This window comes from Macrotis lagotis, chromosome X (assembly GCF_037893015.1).
Source record: "Macrotis lagotis isolate mMagLag1 chromosome X, bilby.v1.9.chrom.fasta, whole genome shotgun sequence".
Classification (NCBI taxonomy): domain Eukaryota; kingdom Metazoa; phylum Chordata; class Mammalia; order Peramelemorphia; family Peramelidae; genus Macrotis; species Macrotis lagotis.
The window spans coordinates 660049141-660070748 of NC_133666.1; the positions used below are offsets into that span (position 1 = coordinate 660049141).

At 40.3% G+C, this 21608-nt stretch overlaps 1 protein-coding gene across 1 annotated transcript in view; it reads right to left on the reverse strand.

The window, feature by feature from the left end:
- Positions 1-21608, reverse strand: part of ADGRD1 (adhesion G protein-coupled receptor D1) — a 490642-nt gene that overhangs the window by 139194 nt on the left and 329840 nt on the right. The window contains exons 15-16 of the mRNA XM_074205246.1: positions 7955-8058; positions 1412-1523 (exon numbers count right to left, since the gene is read on the reverse strand). Of these exons, the coding sequence (XP_074061347.1) occupies positions 1412-1523; positions 7955-8058 (216 nt within the window). The remainder of the gene's footprint in view (positions 1-1411; positions 1524-7954; positions 8059-21608) is intronic.

Here is a 21608-nt window from a genome sequence, read left to right on the forward strand (position 1 = left end):
TGGGACATAAAAAAGAAAAAAGTCTATAACCTTTCATAAAGTGACAGCTACTAACTGATATCTTACAGCTGTGACTCCATTACAACTATCCTTTGCACAAACAATCAATTCCTATAGGAATCACAAAATTTGAGAGTTGGTAGGGACCTTGGAGGCAATTTGGTCATAGATGAAGGTCCAGAGACCTTCAAGGAGGAGGACTCCAACTGTCTGGAATCAGAGGCAGGCCATTCTATTTGGGGACAATTGTAATTATTAAAAAGTATTTCCTAATATTAAAGTTAATTGATCTCTTTGTAACTTCCACCCATTGATTCTGGCCTTGCCCTCTGGAACCAAGCACAATTCTAATTAACAACCATGCCCCCTCTTGAGTCTTATGTTCTTCAGGCTAATCATCCCCACTTCCTTCAAGCAATTCACATACAACATTAACTTGAGGAATGTCTCCATTTTGATTACCCTCTTCTGAACACTCTTCATCTTATAAATGTCCTTCTTAAACAATGACATGCAGAACTGAACACAGTAATTCAGATGAGATTTGATCAGAGGAGAATGCAATTGCGATTATCACCTCCTTCTTCCTGAAAGCTGCCTTTCTCTTAAAAATTTCAAATTCCTAGAATCTTTTTTAACTGTAACTTCACACTTTGAGCCTACATTCCATTTAACCCTCCTGATCTTTTTTCAAACAGAAGAATAGCTAACCATTCCTCACCCAGTGCTGTATTGGGAAAGCTGATTTTACAATCAACTTATTTATTTCTGAAGCTGAGTTTACGTTTATCTCTATTTAATTCCATCTTCTTAGATTCAGCCTAATGTATAATAGCCTTTCAAGATCTTTTTGGATCCTTATTCTTTCACCCAATGTGTTAGTTATCCCCCCCCAACTTGATGTCATTCAAATTCCATAAACAATTTTTCTATGCCTTTCTCTAAATCACAGATAAAAAAAATATTTAACAGATCACTGAGCATTCTTTTGGATATTTCCTTGTCAAGGTGAAATCAAATCATTAACAATGACTCTTTAAGTAGAATCATTCAACCAGTTCCAAATCCATTTAATTGTATTGCTTTCTAGGCTACATCTTTCCAGCTTTTCTCAAGATTAGTATGAGCTATTTTATCAAATACATAGCTAAGGTCTAGACAAACCATATCTATAGCATTCTCCTCACCTCCTAGTTTAATAACACTGTCAAAAAAAGAAATAAGATTAGTCTGGCACGACATATTCTTGATGAAACCATGAAGCTCTTGCTGATCATGACTTCTTTTCTCATTTTCCTCTATTCTAGAATTTTCCCAGGAATTGATCTCAGAGGAAGGTTTGTATACAACCACTTAATCCCCCCCAAAAAAATTATTATTGTTCTTTTGTTAGTTTTGTTTTGCTACTTACTGTTCCTGGTTCAAATCGGAAACTGGTGAGAAGTAGGATCTGGGCCACCAGAATGGCAAAGGACAAGTTGGCATGGATATGGTAGCGCTGGTTTCGAATGGTACTGACTGAGCTGAAAGGGGAAAAAAAATAAAGCAAGGATTACAGTCAGAATGGGAGCACAAGTCTCCTGGCTCATTGACGACTTTTAAGATCATAGAATCATAGGTCTAAAGGTAGAAAGACTTCAGAGTCCATCTAGGTCAAATGTTTCATTTTATAGAAGGGAAAACTGAGGTCCAAGGATACTGAAGTGATAAGCCTAAGGTTAGACAGGCAGTAAATATCAGAAGCAGAATTTGAAGCTTAATTCTCAGATCTATTATGGTGATGAAGTAATCTACTAATATTATGAACTTGCCAAAGATAATGAGGTATTTTTTGAGTAGTTTCATTGAGTTGAGCATAAAGAAGGCACAGTCCCTAAAGTGTCCCAGGATGAGATGCTCGTCCCAATTTCTAAGATATCATGGATGTTCCAATCTAGACCCCTCTTCACTTCTGGTCACAGAATCAGCTCAATACAGGAATAATATGTTCCAGACCCAAGGTTGGGTTCCTTTGACCTCTGTCAGATTGCTTTGACTACCATCAGAGATGTCTATTTCCAGTCCTTTCCATAGAGAACATGATGATATGGGAGACACTTACTAAAGTAATTTTGCATGGGGGAGAGTCTGGATCCTATATTTACATATCTGTGAGATTTTTTAATCTGCTCAGCAGAGTATAAGCTCCTTGAGGGTAGGAACAATCTTGATTTTATATTCATATCCTCTGTCCCTACACAGGGCTGGAGACATAGTAGGCACTCCATAAATATTTACAAATTAATTGATTATAGTATTTGAAGAGGTGTCCTATGGAAGAGGAATAGATTTGTCTTACTTAGACTTAGAGGGCAGAGCCAGGAGCAATGATTATAAATGACAAAGAGATGAATGTCAGCTGGACATCAAGAAAAAGACAAAGAAAAACCTAACACTTGGGAGCTATCCTAAAGTGGACTGTCTCCAGAGGGACCCTCTTACTGCAATTTCCAAGCAAAGATTGGATGGATACTTGTTGAGTTAGTTAAAGAATGGATTCTTGGTTAAATGTGAGTTGAACTAGAGTCCAGCTCCGAGATTCTGGGCCTTGGGAACCCCAAGATGACTACTAGAGAGCAGCTATCTTCCCAAGGTCATATGGCTGAAACTCCACTTTATGTAGGAGGTCTTCTCATGAAGTTCATCTTCCATTTGCACTGCATATATCTTATACACAGCTTAGTTGTTTGTATATTGGCTGCTCCATAAGCATGAGAGTGTCATGAGGGCAGGGACTGTATCCTTGCCTTTGTTTGTCACCCTCCTCCCCCAGTATTTACCATAGTGTTTGGCTCACAGTAAGCATTTAATGACAATGATGTTTGTCCTTCAATCTCGAAGAAGCCCGTGGCACCAGGGAGGTGATGTCATGACAAGCAAGTGAATTGGATTTGAGTGAGGGGGAGCTGTGCTAAGTCAACAGTCTCACATTCTCCTCTGGAACCATCTGGGTCCAGTGGCCAGATCTGAATCAGGATCACTGGAGATGGTGCGGGATATGAGGCAATCAGAGTTAAGTGGCTTGCCCAAAGTCACACAGCTAATAAGTGTTTGAGGCAGGATTTGAACTCAGATCCTCCTGCCTCTAGGACTGGTGCTCTATCCATTACCACTATACATTACCACTCTATTCAGCACCATTAAGAATTTAATAATACATGCTTGCATAATTACTAATTGACTTGCATAGTAAATGGTAGATTATAGATTTGAACCTGGTCTCCAATTCTAGTTCTTCTACCACTTCCTGCTAATTAGAGCAGTTTACCACTACTACTACTAAGAATAGCTTATATGTATATATATATATATATATATATATATATATACATACATACATATATATGTATATATATGCATATATATACATATATTTTTACATTTATATATTTATGTATAGATGTGTGTGTGTATTCCATACTATGTGTTAAATGTTCTACAATTACCTTATTTAACTCTCAAAATATCCCAGAGAGATAGGTAAGATTATTACAAGCTTTATTTTATAGATGAGGAAACTGAGGTAAATAAAGATGAAGCATAACTAGAATGGCCATATTTGAATTGAGGTCCTCCTGACTCTAGGCCCAATATATTACCCATTATACCATCTTCTTGTCCAAAATAGCAAATGAGGTCTTTTTCAGACATTCTCTTCCATTCTATCTGTAATGACCCTCTCATTTCAGTTCCTGATGCTCATATAGATATAGATATAGATATAGATATAGATATAGATATAGATATAGATATAGATATAGATATAGATATAGATATAGATATAGATATAGATATAGATATAGATATAGATATAGATATAGATATAGATATAGATATAGATATAGATATCCCTAAACCATTTTCCCCCCAGTGGCTACTCCAGGAAATTTCCTAATGCCTTTCCTAATGTCTCAGACTCCCCTTTCCCATCCAGTCCTCCTTTAACCAGGAAAGGAATATGTCTATATATAAGTATATTTGTGTATAGGGGTGTGAGAGGTATTATCTGACTCAGTCCAACTACCCTAAGCTCTCTGAAGGGAAGGAGCAAGCCTAGGGCTTGGGGAGGTGATAAACTGTTCAGCTTCTTCATCAGACAGGTTCCCATGAAGCCAATTTGACTATACTTGGCAGGGAGTCCCAACTACAGGTGTCTCCAAGGGAACAAGAAGAACAGGGAGGGGCCAACACGCTCCAGAGTCAGAGCAGCTTAAACACCCAGTTTGTTATGGAGGAGAGAGAGATAAAGTTTACACAATAGGAAGATGTTAAATACTCAGGAACAGATGTGAAATTCATTTCTTTGCCACTATTCAGATGTTAATAAAAGCCCCATAATTTCACCTATGATAGGCAGCCCTGATAGAAAACACGTATACTGCATCTCTGGTTAGGGAGCAGCCAGCACAACTATTTTCTCTGCATTTTCATTTCTGATCCTTCCCTTCTCAATTTCCCCCCACTGCCCCCATTTATTTCTGAGACACTGAATGAGAACCTCATGTCCCAGTGAGTGATAGCATCTACAAGATGCTGCTCATTGCCACCTCCCAATAGCGAGATCCCTGAAATCTGAGTTTAAGTTAGACAATTCATGGGGAAATAATCCTGGAAGAAACCAGGGAAGTGATTAGTGACCTGAAGAGGTCCAGAGCTCACTAAAAGGAGCAGTCTAGGATGGGGCCGAGGTTCACCAGCATCCTGACTACAGAGGCCCAAAGTTGGCTGAGGAGGGTGGTGGGGTGGGGGAAACAGCCAAGTGCCTTGGACTTGACCAGGCTGAGTTTCCAGTATACAATAGAGTCCAGGAAGGAGGAGAGAAGGGAGGAAGAGACAGACAAAAAGAGATGTTGGAGAAAATGTTAGATCCTGATAAGATGTTGTTTTTTTCAAGGCAAATGGGGTTAAGTGGCTTGCCCAAGGCCACACAGCTAGGTCATTATTAAGTGTCTGAGACCGGACTTGAACCCAGGTACTCCTGACTCCAGGGCCGGTGCTTTATCCACTATGCCACCTAGCCGCCCCCGATAAGATTTTTGAAATCATGTGGTTTGAACCTCATAATAACAATAGCTAGTTTTTATACAGTATTTTTGAGAATTGCAATTATATATCTAGTTACATAAAAGTTATATGTGCATATCATATATATGGATATATATACATATATATGTATAGTATATACACACACACACACATACAAACCCACACACATATAAGTAATCTCATTTTCTTCTCCCAACAATTCTGGGAGTTAAGTGCCATTATCATCCTTTTCTTACAGATAAGGAAACTGAGTCCCAGAGAAATTAAGTGACCTGCTTAGAGTTTCATGTAATAAATATCTGATGCAGGATGCACTCTATTTACAAAAACCATCTGCCACTAGAGAAACTGAGGCCCAGAGAAAAGAAGATCATAAACAACCAAGGTCATAAACAACTAAGTGAAAAAGTGAAAAACTAGAACACAGGACTTTTAATTTCTACTTTCTTTGCATTACAGTCTGTTGACTTTAGAATATTAAAAGCTAAGAAGAGTAAAGGGTGAAAGTGGGAAAGGAAGGAGAGAGGGAATGAGGGAGGGGCAATATGGTGCAGGGAGAAGTTTATAGCCTTTGGAAATGCTGAGATTCAATTCTTAGCTTTGCTATGGACTAGCGGTATGGCCTGGGGCGAGTCATACAACTTTTCTGATAGACTTATAGTCCTCCCTCTATAAAATGAGATGAATAGACTAGACTAGATGATTTCTAGAGCCAGTCCCTTCAGGTCAAAGATTCTGTGGTATTTGAAATGCTTAGATGGGGACTCCCAATGCCTCCATGTTGTGATTGCTTAGGTTTTGGCAGAGGGATAATGAGATCTTATTTAGCCTTGGTTTTACCTAGGCCTATAGAAAGGAGAAAATGGATTGGCAATATGGGTAGGGGGGAAAGGATGGAATAAAAATCAAGTCTGAAAATCATAGGATCATAGTTCTAGGAGGATATCTAGCTCAACCCTCTCATTTGACAGATGGGGAAACTGAGACCCAGGGAAGTTAATGGCTTGCCCCAAATAACACAGGAAATAGAACCTAGGTCTTCTAATTGCAACAACCATAAATTAGAAGAAAATGAATTATTTGTCATGGAAATTCCAATCAACAAGTATTTATGAATGTGTGTTTTATGCTTAAGGCAATGTACTAGGAGCTAGAAATTCAAATACAAGAAATGAAACAATCTCACACTCAAGGAGCTTAGTTACATTCTCACATAATTAGAATGATTCACATAATCCTTTCCATCAAGGTTTGAATTATACACAGCTCTTTTCCATCCCAGCCCATATCTTTCTTTCCTGGGAATCAAAACAAGAAGGCTACAAAATGTATCATAGATTTAGGGCAGGAAAAGATCTTAGAGGTCATCTCATCCACCACCCCCCCATTTTGTAGATGAAGTAAGGGATTCACTTGCCCAAGGTCACATATGTATGTATCTCTCTCTCTCTCTCTCTCTCTCTCTCTCTCTCTCTCTCTCTCTCTCTCTCTCCCTATACACACACACACACACACACACACATATGTGTGTGTTCCAGGCAGGGTTTGAACCCAGGGGCTCTAAGGTCAGTCTTTTTGCACAATACCACAGTGACTCCCTGGTGCCATTTTTTGTAGCATTTAGGAACATGGAAATCCTCTTAAATCAGTGATTTGCACAACACCTGGTCATCTGCTACCAAATTCAACCTTCTTTTCATGGCTTTACTCCTTAGCAATCTTGTCTTCTCACAGTCAGTCCAGAGTTCAGCATCCAGAAATACAGGACTAAAAGGATCTCTGACATCAAGGAACTCGAGCCCCTTATTTTACAGAGGATGAAACTGAGACCCAGGGAAGTGACTTGTCCAAGGTCATAGTTAAGTTAAGCTCTAGACCAGTAGGGGACCTCAGAAACTATCTAACAAAACTCCAAGATCTTACAAATGGAGAAACTGAGGCTCGGGGAGGTGACTTGTCCAAGGTCACACAAATTAGGTTCAAAGAATTTTAGATCTAGACCAGTAGGGGAAGTTCAGAAACTCATACAACTTACAAATAGAGAAACTGAGGCTCAGGGAGGTGACTTGTCCAAGGTCACACAAATTAGGATCATAGAATTGTAGATCTAGAGTAGTGGGGAAATCCCAGAAACTATCTAACACACTTACAAATGGGGAAACTGAGGCTCGGGGAGGTGACTTGTCCAAGGTCACACAAATTAGGATCATAGAATTTTAAATCTAGACCAGTAGGGGAATCTCAGAAACTATCTAACATAACTTACAAATGGGGAAACTAAGGCTCAGGGAGGTGAATTGCTGAAGATAGTACAAGTTAGGATCATAGAATTTTAGCTCTAGACCAGTAGGGGAAGCTCAAAAACTATCTAACCCAACTTAAAAATGAGGAAACTGAGGCTCAGGGAGGAGACTTGCCCAAGATTACACAAGATAGGATCTTAAATTTGGAACTGTAAGGGACCTCAGAGGCCATTTAGCTCAGCTCCAAGATATTACAAATGAGGAAACCGAGGCCCAGGAAGATCAGGTGATGTGTCTTACTTCAAAACATAAGCTTTCCCCAATTATTAGGAAATGGTTTGGTGGGGGGTAGGGAGTGTTCATAGGGGAGCCCAGCCAAGGACACTGCCAGTAAATCACCTGGTATTTATTTAAAAGTGTCCATTTTTGGAAATTAGAAGTTTTTAATTGGGGACCAGCTAATGGTCTGTGGCAACCACATATGGAGGATGTCATTAAGGGGGTTCCAGGTGCCACCCCCTGAACGCTCCAAGGCCGGTGGGCGGGCACTGCCATCTGCATGCTGCTGCTGCTCAGATTTCAGGGGAAGGTTTGCTCAGTCAAAGTAGAAAGGCAAAACGACTCACGACAGCATAGCGAACGTGACCAGGGTGATGGCCAGGCAGAAGATGGACAGGGAGCAGCCGACATAAGTGATGGACGAGAGCGCCACCTGGTGTCCTCGGGGCAGCTGCGCAGAGAGGAAGATGAGTTAGTGATGGAGAGCCATCAGGCAGCCCCTCTGGTCCCTGCTGCCTCCCCTCCAGGAAAGGAAGCCTCCCCCCCCCCCCACCTGCGGCCCTGGTTGCCACACCTCCACTTCTGCCTGCCCCTGGCTCAGGACCTCTTGGACCCCTACCAACTCGATGACCTTGCTCATTCAAGAGAAACATTGCCATTAAATATTTCCCCAAATCGCCAGACACGGATAACGCCATGAGGAGAGACAGGAAGACTTGAGATAGGACAGAACCTTAGATGCCTCCTCTGGGGGTGGAGATGGGGGACTGGAAGGAAATGAGAAAAAAACCAGATCCCCAGTTTGAGAGCATTTGGATCACAACAATAGATATACCTAAGGTTTACAGAGGAAAGTACTTTACAGCAGTCGTTCTTGGTGTGGTTCAGTCGTGCCTGACTCTTTGTGATCCCCTCTAGGGGTTTCTTTCCAATGATACTGGAGTGGTTTGCCATTTCTTTCTCCAGTTCATTTTACAGATGAGGAAACTGAGGCAAGCAAGGGTTAAATGATTTGCCCAGAGTCACAAAGCTAGTGAGTAGCTCCTGAGTAAGCTCTAGATCTGATGTTTTTTTTGGCAAAGATGCTACAATGATTTTCTATTTCCTTCTCCAGCTAATTTTACAGATGAGAAAATTAAGAAAGCAGGGTTAAGTGACCTGCCCAGGGTCACACAGCTAGTAAGTGCCTGAGGCTAGATTTGAACTCTGAAAAATGAGTCCTCCTTCACTGCAGGCTCAGTATTCTATCCAATGATCCACCTACCTGCCCCACATGACTGGCTGCTGCAGATATAAGGGTAACATTTTACTGGAGAGGAAATTAAGATTCAGAGAAATTTGCCATGGTTATCTAATTAGCAAGTGTAGGAGGGCAAAGTTCCCCTATCAAAAAACTAATTAAAAACCCAAATTCAGAAAACTAGTTAATAAGAGAGCATGGTTGGGGCGGCTAGGTGGTGCAGTGGATAGAGCACCGGCCCTGGAGTCAGGAGGACCTGAGTTCAAATCCAGCCTCAGACATTTAATAATGACCTAGCTGTGTGGCCTTGGGCAAGCCACTTAACCCCATTTGCCTTGCAAAAAAACTGAAAAAAAAACGATAAGAGAGCAAGAACTAAAACAGAGGACATTCAGGTTTGGTCTTTCCATCACACTATTAATATTTCATTATTCAATTCAATTCAAGACTATATATTCAGGGCATTGTGTTAGGAATACCAGAAGAATAAAACAATCTTTACTTTCAATTCTGCTGGGAATAAATAAAATGACCCCTTTCTTAGACAAGAGGATTTAAAGTCAGAGAATCCAGATTCAATTTACCTGCTCTGGCACATAGAAGCTGTGTGACCCTAGGAAAGCCACATAAACTCTCTGGGCCTCAGTTTTCTCATCTGTAAAATGAAGAGGTTGGAATAGATGGCCTCTTGGGTCCCTTCCAGTTCTAGAATTATGATCATATGATCCTAGAGGATATACATGTTTATGGACCAAAAGAACATATTCCCAAGAGAGTACAGAGCTATCTAAGGTAGCTAGGTGGTGCAGTGGTCAGAGCCCCAGACCTGAGTTCAAATTCAGCCTCGGATGCTTCCTAATTGTATACAATTGGGTCCCAACTGGAGGGGTGTCTGTGGGTAGGATCACCTAATACACCTTTACTTCTGGAAACTTGTGAGATTCTCTGCTGAGCGAATCAGTCCCACAGCAGAGCAATGCAAGACAGCCCTGGCCTTGTGAAACCCCTCTCAAGGCCTGGGGTGGGGGGACAGAGACCTCAGCTTTATAAAGAGCAGTGGGGTATTGGAAGAAGCTGGGGTAAAGCTGAGGAACCTACCACAAACCCCTCCCCCAGGTCTCATTTCCCCCTCCCCAAATATCGCCGGCTTCTTGCTGATGTTTAATTTTCAAGGGCCTGGCTACCCATGTTGTGTGAAGCTGGAGAATAGCCTAGAATCCTGGAGCTCCAGACCGGGTGGCCCCAGAGGAGGCACTGAATGAGGCTGGCATGCAGTGGGAGGTAGATGGACAACTGTTGCTATGATACGGGAGGCTGCTCAGACATGGGATACAGGCTGCCTTTGTCTTGGCCCTAGGATGCTTCCCCACATAAAGACAAAGCAGATGCCTCCTTGGCAGGTCCAGCATCACAGCCCACATGCTCACACTCAGACAGAAAGGTTCGTCTGCTAAGTGTTTCTGGAGGATCTGGAATATGCCGGGGCTCAAAATTTCCTTTCCTTTGACCCAGAATTTGGATAAGAATGCCTCAAATGTCAGAGTTGGAAGGGATCATACTGGAAATAAGATCCTCTCTCTACACACCTACCAAGGGCACAACCAGGCATCACCTGTCTGAAAATCTCAAGTGAGGGAGGCAGTTTGATAGAGAAGGGTCAAGGGGGCTAGATTTGGAGCTGAAGGTCTTGGTTTCCAATTCCACTTTTACTATTGACTTTCTGTGTGATTGTAGGCAAGTAACTTAAACTCTTTGGTTCTCCATCTCTTTCTATGCAAAATGATACTGCCAAGCACATAATAAAAGTTTGTTGATTTAGTAGGGTTAAATTAGATGGTTTCTTAGACCCCTACAAACTCTAAAGTAATTATTTTAAAATTACATATATAATACATAAGAAAGTATTAATTGATATAATTATACATTATATAAAATACATCACATACTGCATTCAATAAAATTCATTATAGTAATATTCATTTTATATGTAATATCTGTGTGCTTTTTAAAGTCATTTTCAGTTGTGTCCAACTCTTCATGGTCTCTTTATAGAATTTTCTTGGGAAAGATACTGGAGTGACTTGCCATTTCTTTTTCCAGCTTATTTTACAGATGAGAAAACTGAGGCAAAATTATAGGTCTTTCTCAGGACCACACAACTAATAAGTATCTGAAACTAGATTTGAACTCAAGTCCCTCTAATACCAAGTCTGGCACCTTAGTCACTGTGTCACCTAGCCTCTCTTAAAAACTGTGTGTAGTGGGGTGGCTAGGTGGCGTAGTGGATAAAGCACCGGCCTTGGAGTCAGGAGTACCTGGGTTCAAATCCAGTCTCAGACACTTAATAATTACCTAGCTGTGTGGCCTTGGGCAAGCCACTTAACCCCATTTGCCTTGCAAAAAAAAGCCTAAAAAAAAATGTGTGTAGTCCTTTGCAAATCATAAATTACCATAAAGATAATAACAATAGTTAGAATTTGCATTATATTCAGCATTTTGCAAAATACTTTATTAACATTATATTATTATCTTATTAACACTATCTTTATTTTAACCTCAAAGCAACCCCAGGAGGAAGGCCTTATGATCATCTCCATTTTACAGCTGAGGAAACTGAGGCAGACAGAAGGGAGGAAATAAGTACTTATTAATGTGACATACAATTTTACAACCATTATTGCAGAAGCCCTCTGAGGCAGGTGCCATTGTGATATCAATTTTACAGTTGAAGAAATGGAGGCAGATGTTCAGGTCATACAACTAATAACTTTCTGGGTAGGATTTGAACTCAGATTTTTTTAATTCCAATTCCATCCGTCTCTCTACTGCACCACCTAACTGCCCTGATATGAATGGAATAAATGTCATTTATTATTGTCTCTCCCATCGCTTTCTCAAGAAACTTTTTTCAAACATGAATCATTTGTTAGGAGCTTTTTTGGTTACAGAGCCTCAATCTGCTTTTTTGCCAGTTCCACCAATCCCCCTTACTTCTACCCTCTTTGGCCAAGCAGATCCCTCTTCAAGATTACAGCTCTGAGCATGGCACAGTGCCCAAAGGGGTTCTAATTGACTGACTGAAGACAGGTCTCAGTCATACCCAGATCTTCTCTTACCCAAGTCCTTCTACCCATCCTCCTAAGATATGAGCTTCAGATCATCTGTCAGTCTGATTCCCCACTTCTAAAAGCTCTCTAGGGTGTCAAAGTATTTCCTGAAATATGGTGACCAGAACCAAACACAAAAACCCAGATGTAGCCGGGCCAGACCAGAACCCTTCAGGTCCATCACTCACTGGTTCCTGGAAGCTAAACCTCTCTCAATGGGGGTAGATCCCATAGCTTTTATTGGCTGTCACATCACACTACTTGTTTATATTGATCTTAAAGTCCATTAAAACTTCTAGATCATGACTAGGAAGGAAAATGAAGAATTAGACTCCCAAATCTCTATTATTGTCAAGAGATTCTGTCTCCATAACATTTCTTAGTCTCCTCTTCTCACTTTCCACTGTACCCATTCTACAGTAGAACAGACAATCCTCTTTCTTCTAACCTAAGCTATTATGCTGGCCTCTGGACTGAGCTTTCTGACTGTGGGCTATCCATTTCTAAACTCATCGTCTGCACAGCTCCCTAAGTAATCTTCCCAATACTATGCCTGGACCATGTTACTTCTCTCCCCCCCAAAGCATTCACTGGTTCCCACTGTTGACCGGATAAAGTGTAAGTTTCTGAGTAGTGTACACAATCTGATAGCAGCAAACTATGTGCAGTCAGTCTTCTCTGGCTCTTCAGAGAGCACCTCAGGTTCTATCAACCCTATGTCACCTTCACTGAGCCCTACCTTTCCTTCATCATGGAAGGTGGATCATCCATCTTCTCCTCCTCTTCCTCCTCATCAACTCTTGCCTATGATCCCTTTACCACTATCACTAGACCAAGAATTTTTTGGCAGTGACTTCTGGGCAGTTGGCATACTGTCTTGTATTATCTCGGATTATATCTCAGTTTGTAATTTAAATTACAGATTATATTATTGTTGCTGTGTGGTTATTCAGTCATGTCCAACTCTTTGTAAATATATATATATATATATAATATATGCATATATACATATCTATACACATCACACACACACACACACACACACACAATGTATATCTACAACTTTTCGTGACTTTGTCCATGAGGTATTCTTGGTAAAGATTCTGGAGTGGTTTGGGTTTGCCATTTCTTTCTCCAATGTGTCCCCATTTCACAGATGAGGAACTGAGGTAAATATGGGTTAACTGACTTACTCAGAGTCACATAGTTAATAAGTGTCTGAGGTTATATTTGAACTCCAATCTTCCTTACTTCAGGCCCATTGCTTTATCTACTGTACCACCTAGCTGCCCATATATTCATGTACCCATATATAAATATATAGTTTCTTGAGAAAGCAATAGGAGAGACGATAATAACTGCCATTTATACCATTTATATTGGGGCAGTTAGGTGGTGCAGTGGAGAGATGGATGGAATTGGAATAAGAAAAACATGAGTTTAAACATATATATATATATATAAAGATGTTTATAGTAAATATAATATTAATAATTATAACATATAATTAATTATAACTATGATTCTAATTATGCTATTTAAATATATTACAATTAGATTATGATGTATATATATTTTATATTATATATTAGTATATCATCCACTAGAGTATATTTCACACTGTTTTCTATAAATCATATATACAGCAAAATCTGAGTTCAGATCTTGCATTTGACACTTGCTACTTGTATAAACTTGGGCAAGGCACTTGATTTCTCAAAACCCCATTTCTCTCACCTGTAAAATACTCTTAATAATAACAATTATCTCATTGAACTCACAGGTCTCTCTGGAGGGCTAATCTACTAAGTTATAGGTCTGAGATCTAGATTAGTAAATGTAAATGACCACATTTGGGTTTACAAAGTACTTAATAGACATTCATTAATAAATAATGCATTAGCCTGGAGAACAGAAGAGCTGAGTTCAAATCTAGCTTCAGACATTTACTAGCTATGTGAACTTGGGCAAGTCACTTAACCCTCTGCTGGCCTCAGTTTTGTCATCTGTAAAATGGGAATAATAATGGCACCTACCTCCCAGAGTGGTTGGAAGATTCAGATGAAATAAAAATTGGAAAGCACTTGACACAATACCTGCTAGTAGAAGATACTATGAAAAAAATCAATGATTTATTATTACTATTTGCTCCCTCACAACAACCTTACCCAATAAGCATAATGGGGCCATTTTACCATCTCTGTGAGATCATGTGACTTGTCCAAAATCATGAACAATTATCATGGAAGTCAGAACTAAACTAATGGATTAAAACACAAGTACTCTTTCCACTGTACCCCATTGCTTTAATTAGTGCCATCCTGCCTCTGATATCTTGGAGCACTATAGTATCTATTGTTTGGGGGTGGTATCAGTGAGTAGAATTTTAAGGAAAAGATTGTTGGACAGGTAGCTAGGAACCCCCAGTCACTGATCTCCTGACTCCAAGGAGTTTAAAAACAATTTATAGAACAACAGGAAGAAAAAGCAAATTGAACCAATAAAGCCTGATTGCAGGGAGAGAACCTTAGGTGCTGGGCAGAGTGGACAAAAGTCAAAAGGATAACACTTTGGGAAGTCAGGGAACCCAGACAAATGCTGATCTTGGTCCCTATCTCCCTGAATCAAATGCTGAAATGTATAGTGAGATAACTCATTAATAAAGCAAACATTTACAAAGGTATCTTCCACATGCAAGGCAAGAGACATTGAGGTATAGTGTTGGGACCATGAAGAACAGGGTTCAAATTCTGTCTCTGATTCAGACTTGTCAATAATAAGACTTGACCATAAATAAGTCAAAAATTTTTCAATGACCCCAGGAAACTCAAGCAGTAACAGACTGTTTTGGGACAATGAGGTTCCATGTCATTAAATCTCAGACTTGGACTGGAAAGTAAAATAATCTCAAAATATCATGCAAGACTCTATGCTAGCCACTAAGGAATGAAAAACAAAGAAGAAAGCCATTTCTGTCCCCCAAAGGAAATGCATTCTTCCCTCCAATAAGGGTGTGAGTAAGCCTAGCTACTCTATCTACCTGTGATGGAAGGGATGGTGGCTATGTAAAATCAATCAATATGGGTTGGTTAAGCACCTAGGACAGTGTGTTGCAGGAGAGGTCTGACCCTGAAGATACTAGCTAAGCTCCCTAAGACTGTATAAGTTTCCAAAAAATGTTTTAGGCTGATGAGTAGACATTTCTTCAAATGCAAGTTCACTAGAACAAAAATAATTAATAGCTAACATTTTTAGATAACATCTACTATGTGTCAGACACTACATGAGGTGCTTGGAGAAATAATTACACTTGCAAGGGGTTTGTGGCATTATAGCTCAGCTGCCTAAAAGGGTCTGCTGGGATATCCCTTCTTTGGGGGATATCTTCAAGCACAAACTAGATGACCATTTGCTGGATATGAAATAGCAGGAATTCCTTCTGGATATAAATTGTACTAAATGACCACTTGAAATCCCTTCCAAATCTCAAATTTTGTGATTTATCACCTGATTTCAAATTGAATCTTAGAAACTATTATATCACCTTCATTTTACAGATAAATAAACTGAGGCTCAACAGGAGGGTAGCAGGTTTGCTCAAGGTCAAAGAAGAAGAAAGAACCAGAGCATAAATTCAAACCCAAATCATCTAATTCCAAATTCAGGACTTCCTTGCTATATATCCTATGGGTAGTGCTGGTGTCATCTGACAATATTTTCTGGTTCAGAGCATTTATCCTGCAACAGCATCCAAAGGATGCCCTACTGGATCATTCAGTACCTTGGTCTCTCCTTAGGAGCAGAATGGGAATAATCATCCCCACCCTCTTACAAATTCCCAGGTTCCCCACCCCTACACACAAACACACACACACACACACACACACACACACACACACACACACACACACACGTGCACACACAAACTTGGACCTCCTGCTTCATTTTCCTCCCCTCTGAGTCTCTGAAACCTGGCCTGACCATGGAAAGAGCTCAGGGGGAGTCTAGCAGCCAAGCCTGGATCACTTGGTTATTTGTTTATGGCCTTCAGAGAGTCTTGGCAAGGCCCCTTACCCCAGCTGAAGCATTTTCTGGCAGGGAACAGACCTGTTCCTTTTGCCCTGAGTGCAGACTGCTTATAAACTTTTGCATTTTATTAAATGAAAACTCCTAATAAAGGCCAAATAGAACTCTCCCACTCTCCACTGAGCCTAATGGAAAGCCAGGACTCTCACCCAAAAACTCCTTAACAAAGCCCACTTGGCCTTGGAGTGTCCATTCTCCCTATCTCACCCCCTTCCACAAAATCTTTGCTGATTCCTGTTTCTATAAAAAACCTCTAGGGTTTAGGATCCTTCCAAATGTACTGGTCTTGATGAAGGTATTGGCTGGAAAGGACATGTAGGAACTCAGCCAGTGCCTCACCTTGGTTTCTCCATTCAGATTCATGAAATTCAGCAAATATATTCAATTGGAGGCAGTGACTTATCATAGAAAGAACATTAGTTTCAATGTCCAAAGTCTAATGTGCAAATTTAGCTTTTCCATTTAGCTAAATGGAGACATTTAATAAGTCAAGTCTCCAATTCAGGCCTCATCTATAAGGTGACAAGAGCAGCCTAGATAGCCTCAAACATCCCATTCCAAATCTGGGTCTAGACATTCAGGCTCTGAGCATGTATTTATGAAGGGATTGGCAAGACAAATGGAGAAATAATCATTGCCTTCAAAGAAGCTCTACTTTATTGGGCAGTGGAATGACTGGATGACTGTCCCCAAGTCCTACAATATTGAAGAGACATTCAATTTATTTAATAAACATTATTAAGAGCCTCATGTATCAGGTACTGTGTTAAAAAAAAAAAAACAATGGGAATGCAAAAAAAGGCAAAAGAAAATCTTGATCCTCAAAGTGCTTACAGTCTAATTGGGGAGATCCCTAGTCTCAAACAAGTAGAATGGCCATAAAGAGCAAATAAAATGTATGTATGGGAAAGGACTTTGAAAACTCCTTTAGAGTACTATAGAAATGTGGTGCATTTAATATCAGCACACATCAGTAAATAGCAAGCTTTTGAAATGGAGTTCACACCTAGGCTTCTTGAATCTAGGTTCAGTAGTCTACCCACAGGAGCTGAGGGGAAGGGGAGGGGAGAGAAAGCCATAGGACTTGGGCTCCAGAAAACCATAGAAATATAAATTTTGAGCTAGAAAGAATTTAAAAGTTCCTCAAGCATAACTCCCATAAGTCACAAGCATTTGGAAAGCGCCTACTAAATGTCTTATATGAGAGGTAAAAAAAAATGAAAATGAAAGATTATTTGAAATCAAAAAACTTAAATTTGATCAAAGGAGACATGTGCATGGATAAGAATATATTAAATTAAAACTAAGTAATTAGGGGAGGGGACTACCTCTGGAAAGGGGAGTGGATCAGGAAAGGCTGCCTGTACAAGATAGGTCTTGAGTTAAGCTTTGAAAGAAAAAAAAAGGAGATTTTAAAAGGTAGAGGCAAAAGAATACAAAAAAAAAAAGTCAGTGCAAAGGCATGATGGGGAATGCAGTCTCATGTGTGAGATGAACAACAAGAAAATCAGTTTGACTGTACAATGGGATGTAGGAAGGGGAGTGATTCATGAACAGCCAGAAAAAGGTAAGATGAAGCCAATTTATATGCCAGGGAAATTTGCAATTGTGTTGTTGAGTAATACAGTGACATGAGCTTCAAGCTACATACAGGGATGGATTGGAGGATAGAAAACAGGAATGGAAGACGCATTGACACAATTGGGTAACTGAGTACATATGAGTGGGGGGGCACTGGAATAAGGGAGAAAGGAGAGTTGAGGTTGGTTAAAAGGTTAGGAATATGCAAAGATGGTGGTCTTCTCAACAAAAATCAGGAAGTTTTGGAGATGATTTGAAGATATGGATTTAAAATGCCTATAGAGGTGGCATCGTCTAATGTGCAAAAGATAATGGGAGAGTAGAACTAATTTTCTCATTTTACAGACTGGTGTCACATAAAATTGTGCCTGGAGGATTTACTATATTCTTTCTTTCATTCATTCTTCCTTTTATTTCATTCCTGCCTCCTTTACCCCCTTATTCTTCCCTTCTTTTCTCATTCCTTCTCTTTTTCTCCTTTCCCTTTCTTATTTCCATTCTTTCCCATGTATTCCACCATCCTTCTATCCTTTTTCTTTCATCTTCCTCCTTTCTGGTCTCTTTCTTCTTTTCTCCTTTCCTGCCTTCCTCTTCTCTTTCCTCTCCTTTGTTCTTATTCCACTCCTTCTCTACTTTTTTCTTTCTTTCCCTCCCATTTATTTTCTTTCTCTCCTTATCCTTACCTCTTCTTCCCCTTGTTTCCTTCTTCTGAATTATCTTCTCTCCCTTCCTTCCTCTTTTTCTTCTTCTTTTCCTTCCTCATTTTTTCCCTTCTTTATTCCTTCCATATTCCTTACTTCTAGCTATGAATAAATCTTAAGGAAAAAAAAAGAACGGAAGGTCAAGTATTTTTAACCCCATTTTTCATAGCATTTTACACCCAGGAGTTGCCTTATAAATATTTCTGGTAGTGGAGTTTTTGTCTATCCCTCACCAGGACATTCACACCCAGGGGGCAGAGGTTGTTTGTTTTTTTAATGTCTATAGGGCAGAGACTCAAAATGATATCAAATCAAACTTTGATATCTCTCCTAGATAATGTTCTCCAGCCTGCAGAATACACAAGAGCTAGCAGATAGTGATTCAAAAGGCTTAGACTGTTTGTTTGGATGTTGCAAAATCACAGAATCTCTGAGCAACATGTACTTTACTGTCTGGTCCAAACCATACCAGACCAAACCTCCTTTCTAAAATATCTTCAATAATAATTCAGCCTCTTCTTGTGTTGAAAAGAGTGAGGTCACAGCAAAGGATCCAGAAATCTGCATTGCATATATATGACAAATGCTGTGAAGTATTATGTAGGTGTTGCGGGAAATAGTATTTTATATGCCTTGTCAGTGATCAGTTTGGGTACCTGTGATTCCTACAGACCCAGTAGTATAGCTAGCCTTTGGTGAGAATGCCTAATATCATAGATTTACAGCTATAAGGAAACTTAGATTGGTAGAACCTTGCTTCTAGGAAATGGCAAATCACTCCTGTATCTTTGCCAAGAAAAATTCCAAGATGTGATCAGGAAGTGTCAGATACAACTAAAAATTCATTAAACAACACAAACAAATACATCCTAGGTTGGAAGGGACTCACATTCAGACTGGAAATGGAGTCAGTGGCCATGTAGTCTATAACCCTCATTTTATAGATAAAAAAAAAATGAGGCCCCAATACATTAAGTCAAAATGTCCAATGTCACCTAGATATTTACTAAATGGAAAATTTGAAATTTCTACCCAGTTTCTCTAGTCCAAAATGCATATTCTTCCCAGCGTATCCCACTGCCTCTCTATCCTACTGGTCATTTAACTTTGTCTTGTTGTTCAGCTGGGTCTGATTCTTCATGATCCCATTTGGAATTTTCTTTGGCAGAGATATTGGAGGAAACCGAGGCAAGCAGGGTGAAGTGATTTGCCCAAGGTCACACAGCTAGAAAGTGTCTGAGGCCAGATTTGAACTCAAGAAGATAAGTCTTGTTGACTGAAGGCTCGGAGTTCTATCCACTATACCACTTAGCTACCCTTAACCCTGGCTACTGACTTCTAGAATGATCTTTCAAATCTACTAAAATTCAACAGATATGAAGGGGGTCAGGAGCCTCGGGAATGATGACAATTTCTGCCCAGGCTCAGGAAGAGAAAGAGAAGTGGGGTCTTTCTGGAAACTGTCCCTTTCTGATACCTGTCAAGTTACCTTGCTTCATTTTCCAGGTAAAGAATCATTAAGAATTTCCCATTTTTGACTTAAGAAGGTTGTGTGTGTGTGTGTGTGTGTGTGTGTGTGTGTGTGTGTGTGTGTGTGTGGAAGAGGGGGTTAGTGATTCTATAATTTATCCCCAAACAGCCATCTGTTCTGTTCCATTTAGGATCCAGATTCTCTTCCCTCCTCTCCCCCTTTTTCTTGTATGCAAAATGAAACTGAATATTAGCATGCATTCTGCAATCTCTGGAGTGAGCAAACCCAGCCACAGACTGGCCTTGCCCAGTGGTAATCATGCCCCCATTCACTGTAGTGGATAGACAATTCTAATCCCTTACTGCCTCCTACAATCGGAGAGGTGAACTTTCCCAAATGTCTGACATAAATATGGTACTGAGAGTCCTAGGGCCCCCACCTCTGCCCTAAGGCAAAAAATCTTGGAAACCCCTCAACCTTGTCTTCGTCTCCCCTGCCCCTATCATGTGGCTGTCTGAAATAAACCTTGGAAGGGAGGCTTAAACCCAAATAGCTTAACGAGAAACATTTATTGCTTTTAAGTCCAGAATCAATGGACCTTTGCAGTTTTACCTTTAAAGGGCAATCTGACTCTAATTAGAAGAGAAATGAATAATTAACTTTGACAGGAGTGGATGGTCCAGATACATGAAAATCTTGACCCCCACCAATGAGACAAGTGTTTCTAATTGCCTCCAGGAAGGTTGTTCCTCCTGAGCCTGGTGAGGCCTTCTTTGAGTGAGACAATGTGTGTGTATATATAGCCTAATAATAATCCCACGTATTAGCTCCCCATATGCCCAAACATTTTGTTGAGGGAGTGGAGACTCGACAAATTAACATGTTGATTGCAGCTCCCCTGGTCGGGATTTTGGGGTAGCCCTAGGGCTTCTCCAAAGGATGCTATTGAAAGGGATGGAGTTAGATAACTGGGGGATGGGGGGATACCAACACTAACCCCACCTCCCCACTGCCAGCATCTTCAACTGGGCTTCTGCTGCTCAGAATTGCTTTCTCTGTGACTCTGATGCAGAGAGAGTCTCCAGCTTTCTCTCCTGCAAAAGAAAACTGGGGAGCCAGGCTCCCACATCACCTAATGGGGGTTGTGATGACTGAAAGGGGGCAACCAGAGGTGCTTTTCCAACTCTTTCCTTTGCCCTAGGCCTTGAAACAGAGCTAGAGTCACTCTCCATCTTCCTGAACATGATTTTCCCTGTTAAAAGCTGGCGATTGTAGCTATAAGCAGTTTCCCCAGGAAGGAGGGGAGGAGGGAAAGGAGGAAACCATTGTCCCTAAGTGTGCAAAAGGTTTTACTTGGATATTAATTAGGATCTTAAGAGGCACTAGTGGAAGCAGGAGCCCTGGGAATGATGTCAGGACACAGTAGGGACCTTTTTCATTAAATCTTTCACATGGAGAGGTGTTTTTCTTTGAAAATAACTACAGGGGAGGAACATAGGTTAGAGAACTCAAGGGTGATACTGGGATGGGATATTTCTGAGACAGCTTTCCTAGCAGACTCACTTTTGCAAGAAGATAAGCAAAGCAAAGACACAGACTCCCTTTCTTGTGTTCCTTCAAGGTAAATAGTATTGTTTTCTCTAGTCTTTTCTTTTAGAACTAGAGTTGGGCATTAGAGAGGGGACAGATCACCCCCCCCAATGTGCCCCTTGCTTCTATCTCAAATGCTCTTTCAGTTCTAAATTTGTGATCCTATGCTTTCCAAAGGAAATCCCCTACTTTGCCCAGTCAATCTACTCCCTCCCCAACTTTACA